The sequence below is a fragment of the Lolium rigidum genome, chromosome 4 (genome assembly GCF_022539505.1).
Source record: "Lolium rigidum isolate FL_2022 chromosome 4, APGP_CSIRO_Lrig_0.1, whole genome shotgun sequence".
Classification (NCBI taxonomy): Eukaryota; Viridiplantae; Streptophyta; class Magnoliopsida; order Poales; family Poaceae; genus Lolium; species Lolium rigidum.
This window is the reverse complement of record NC_061511.1, coordinates 193,537,164-193,541,729: the sequence shown is the minus strand read 5'-3', so window position 1 is coordinate 193,541,729 and position 4,566 is coordinate 193,537,164. Positions and strand designations below refer to the sequence as shown.

The window sequence follows — 4,566 nt, the reverse complement described above, 5'->3', positions numbered from 1 at the left end:
GCTTGCTTGCTTAATATATTATCATTTACCCAAAAAAACTATTTTTCTTGCACGCAAAGTCGAGTCCCTCCTTATGTACCACTAGCACAAAACATGCATTAACACACGGCTAAAATGAACCATCACTCCATCTACGTGTCCTGCACCTGCACCTGCCTCCATCGAACCTGCACGTCTAGCTCTGCCGCCGCCGCAGCTTCATCTTTCTGACTCCCATGACCGATGCCGGAGCCTCCACGTCTGGTTGGCAGCCGCACAACAATTTCGCCACAGCTAGCTTCCGAGTTCCGAGGATAGCTTCCAATCGATCTGACGTCAATCACCATAGACATAATCCAATCCAGACACGACTTTGCCGACGCTCCACAAAGTACTGGGCTGATCCCGTGAAGAAACAAGACACCTCCATCCGTCGGCATGCATGGTGTCTGAGTGTGGGGAAGAGTAGTTGGTTGGTTGTATGTGAAGCTCCAGTAACTTGAGTAATTTTTCGGTACAGATAGATAAACCGCACAAGCACCAGCCGGCACCTACGTACGACGCAGCTGTCGTGCAGCGATGTTGCTGGGTGTGTACCACCTACGGTCATCAACGCATTTCCCCACCACTTCGTCGTTTTTACCCTGCATGTCTAGCTTATAAGCACCAGATCGAGCTCGTGATCACACGAACAATAACTCGCCTGCAGAGCTCCACAGAGTACCGCTGGGCTAGACATTTCTTTCCCATGGCAGATCTCGTCAAAGAACTCATCCAAGAGACGCCTCCGCTGCCATGGTTTCCGTTCCTCCTCCTTCTCCTCCTCCTCCCATTCCTCCTGTTTGCGCATCGCTGGCTTACCACGGGAAAGACAGGGAAAAAGGAGCAGCAACAAGAAAACCACCTCCCGCCCTCGCCGCCGGCTCTGCCCATCATCGGGCACCTGCACCTCGTCGGCTCTCGCCCTCACGTCTCCCTCCGCAGCCTCGCCAGGAAGCACGGTCCCGACGTGATGCTCCTCCGCCTCGGCGCCGTGCCGACGCTCGTCGTGTCGTCGCCGCGTGCCGCGGAGGCGGTGCTGCGCACGCACGACCGCGTCTTTGCGTCGCGGCCGCGCTCCGTCGTCGCCGACATCATCCTATACGGCTCCTGCGACGTCGCCTTCGCGCCCTACGGCGAGTACTGGCGGCAGGCCAAGAAGCTCATGACCACCCACCTGCTGAGCGTTAGAAGAGTGCAGTCTTTCCGCGGAGCTGCCATAGAGGAGGTAATTTTGATTTTGACGATTTCGTACTATTGCTTTTTGTACAAGTATGAGATGGAGGTCGTCGGGAGGCATTAGATGCATGGGGAGGGAGGGAGTGAGGGAGTGGAGGGAGGGCATGAGCATGACTGTCGGTGATGGATTGGTCCCAGAGCGTTGTGAGAAATTAGGAGCAGGGGCGGTAAATTTTGGTATAGCGTCAAAAGAGTGCGGTCTTTCCGCGCCGCTGCCATAGAGGAGGTCCATACTGTATTTTTTTGATAAAAGAAAATATATTAATATCGTGAAGATGCTAATTAGATCTAGCCGCGAAAATAGAGAAAAGTTCTGCTATAATGTTCCAGTCCCCGCTATATCGTTAGACTACTTTCTACATCTAATGATTCTAGCTATTCTCGATTAACGAAAATATGTTTTCACCAAGAGGAAATGTGACATTTGAAAGATGATACTGAATTCCATTGGTTAAACCATTTTCATACGAATTTCCTACAACAAACCAATATTTTTTATTTTTTTATTCTAATAACAATATAGCAGATAATTTGATCAAATAATATTTAACAATGGAGGCAAAACTAGAAATGAAATAATATTAAACATCAAATCTGTAGCAAATCTCTGGCGGCTCCCGCTAGTTGGTATGTCAAATAAGTTGGTGCCACTGCAACACAATGTGGATGACCCATTACTAGAAATCCCTATTTATCATGTGGTCTAAAATACTAGAAAACGCCCTTCAAATTCTAGGGTATTGTTTCGAATCCCACGAAAATAAACCTAGGGTTAACGGTTTGGAAAGAAATTTCTCCCAACCGTCTTCGATTAAGAAACCTTAGCGGGGCCATGGTAATCCAACTCGTAGGGATACCTGCCCTCTTGTGTACATATGAGTTCAAATTATGGATAATTAGCGAGGTCAACAGTTTATAGATCAATTAAAGAAGATTCATGATTAGTTATAAGAGCCATTGGCATATTCGTCTAGGCTAATCTCTCCAGCTTTGTATATAAGGTCTCAATTTTTAAATACCAAAAAATTAAACCAACTACTATAGCTTTGTATATGAGGGGTAGTAATAAATAGTATGATTAATTATGAAGAAAACCTCTCGTGTTCCAGGTTACAAAATACGGAGTACATATCATTAGAAAGCTTAGATGTTCTACTTTCTAGTTATGTAAATTTTGTATTGAGAACCTATGGATACGCGCAAGCTTTATGAACTAGGACGGAGTAGTAGTACTTAAACATGTTGCATGTCATGCCTTTTTTCTATACTACTAGATGCATGCAATATTCGCATTGATGAGCATCACTTTATAAAGTATAAATCTAATTAGTTACTCCTGAAGAGAGATACTCCCTCTGTTTCTTTTGTACAAGGCCACAAGTTTATATTTCAGGTACTATCTCCATACCAGTTTATTAGGGTATTACATATTTAAAAATTCAAGTATTAATTTGATTAATAAAAATGAGATATATTCTACAAAAAATTATACCATTGGGTTCATATTCAAAGTAAGTTTTCAATGATTTTTTTGGTATATATCTTATATTTATTAACCAAATTAATTGTTAAGCTTTCTTCTCAAAGTGCGTAACACACTAATAAATTTAGTACTTCTATTATTGGACTACCCACAAAATATAGTTCAATGCTGAAAATGACTTCAATGCTATTTAGGATAATTTGAAAGAAATTGACTTCATATAAAATGGATAGCAAATAATAAATGGTGTTCTTCATTACTACATAACAAAACAATCTATAATTTGGGCCTTTGGCGCCATTTCTTGCAGTTGGGCTGAGATTTATAGTTTGGTCTGTGCCAAATATTGGTTGAAGTAAACTGCGTTCACAAAGGAAATAAAGAAAATAACTTCCCTATTTATCCTCGGCTAATTGTTCCCTATATGTAAGCTAGTCTAATATTCTAATATGCATTCCGTCATAGGTGAGCACGGCCATGGCCAAGATTAGCGAGGTAGCCACAGCAGGTGGTATGGTGGACATGAGCGACCTGCTCAACTCATTCTCGAATGACATGGCTTGCCGCATCGTGTCAGGAAAGTTCTTCCTAAAAGAAGGACGGACCGAGCTGTTACGGGACCTCATCAACGATAGCTCACAGTTGCTCGGAGGGTTTAACTTGGAGGATTACTTCCCGGCTTTAGCTAGAGTAGGAGTGTTGAAGAGGACAGTTTGTGCTAAGGCTGAGAGATTGAGAAATAGATGGGACAGTCTGCTGGCTAAGGTGATCGATGATCGTGTGAGCAAGGAAAAATCAACGTCTGATCAGAAGGATGTCGACTTCGTAGATATTTTATTGTCCGTTCAGCATGAGTATGATCTCACAAGAGAGCATATGAAAGCTCTACTGACAGTAAGTACAAATAACACTTTCTATATTATATATGTTGATTTCTTGAATATATCTTACATCATCTGAATTAATTTATATCTACAGGATGTATTTTTCGCTGCAATAGATACATCATCTAACACCCTTGAATTCACCTTGGCTGAGCTCATGAGGAGGCCATACCTGATGAGGAAGTTACAATACGAAGTGAGGAGTATCGTACCACAGGGACAAGAAATTTTTAGTGAAATTGACATGAACAACATGACTTACCTAAGAGCCGTCATAAAGGAGTCACTACGGCTGCATCCCGTGGCGCCTTTTCTTGCTCCGCACCTTGCCATGGCTGACTGCAGCGTCGATGGATATATGGTTCCTGCTGGGACACGTGTTATCATCAATGTGTGGGCCATTGGTAGGGACCCAACCTCCTGGGAGGACGCAGAAGAGTTCAGACCTGAAAGATTTGTAGAAGGAGGCAGCGACGTGCACGTTAACTTCAAGGAGAATGGTTTCAAGTTATTGCCGTTCGGCGCAGGACGAAGGATGTGCCCTGGTATAAACCTCGGAATCGCCAATGTCGAGCTTATGTTGGCAAACCTCATGTACCATTTTGACTGGGAGCCGACGCCGGGGCTGGACAGAAAAGACATTGATATGACAGAGGTGTTCGGGCTAACCGTTCGCCGGAAGGAGAAACTACTGTTAATTCCAAAAGCACACATGTAGCAAAACCAGACTTGTAGCCACGAGAATAAAATCTAAGCACTTTGTGTTATCGGCATACTGTTGCTAATAAATAATGGTCACCTTTTAGTTGTTGAAAATCAGTTTTGAAATTATTTAGTTACGAAAGTTTGTGTGTTAAAATAGTGGCATGATCTTCGAGGCACGAGTTTGAATACTAAATTTTATTGTTACATACATATAAAATAAAGCATGATATACATATA

General features: G+C 43.1%; 1 protein-coding gene across 1 annotated transcript; it reads left to right on the top strand.

Moving 5' to 3' along the window:
- Window positions 1-727: 727 nt before the first annotated feature.
- LOC124706747 (indole-2-monooxygenase-like) lies at window positions 728-4,346 on the top strand. Its single transcript, XM_047238415.1, has 3 exons — window positions 728-1,246; window positions 3,206-3,634; window positions 3,719-4,346. The coding sequence occupies exons 1-3, from the start codon at window positions 728-730 to the stop codon at window positions 4,340-4,342; spliced, it is 1,572 nt and encodes a 523-aa protein (XP_047094371.1). The 3' UTR covers window positions 4,343-4,346.
- The last annotated feature ends 220 nt before the right edge of the window (window positions 4,347-4,566 follow it).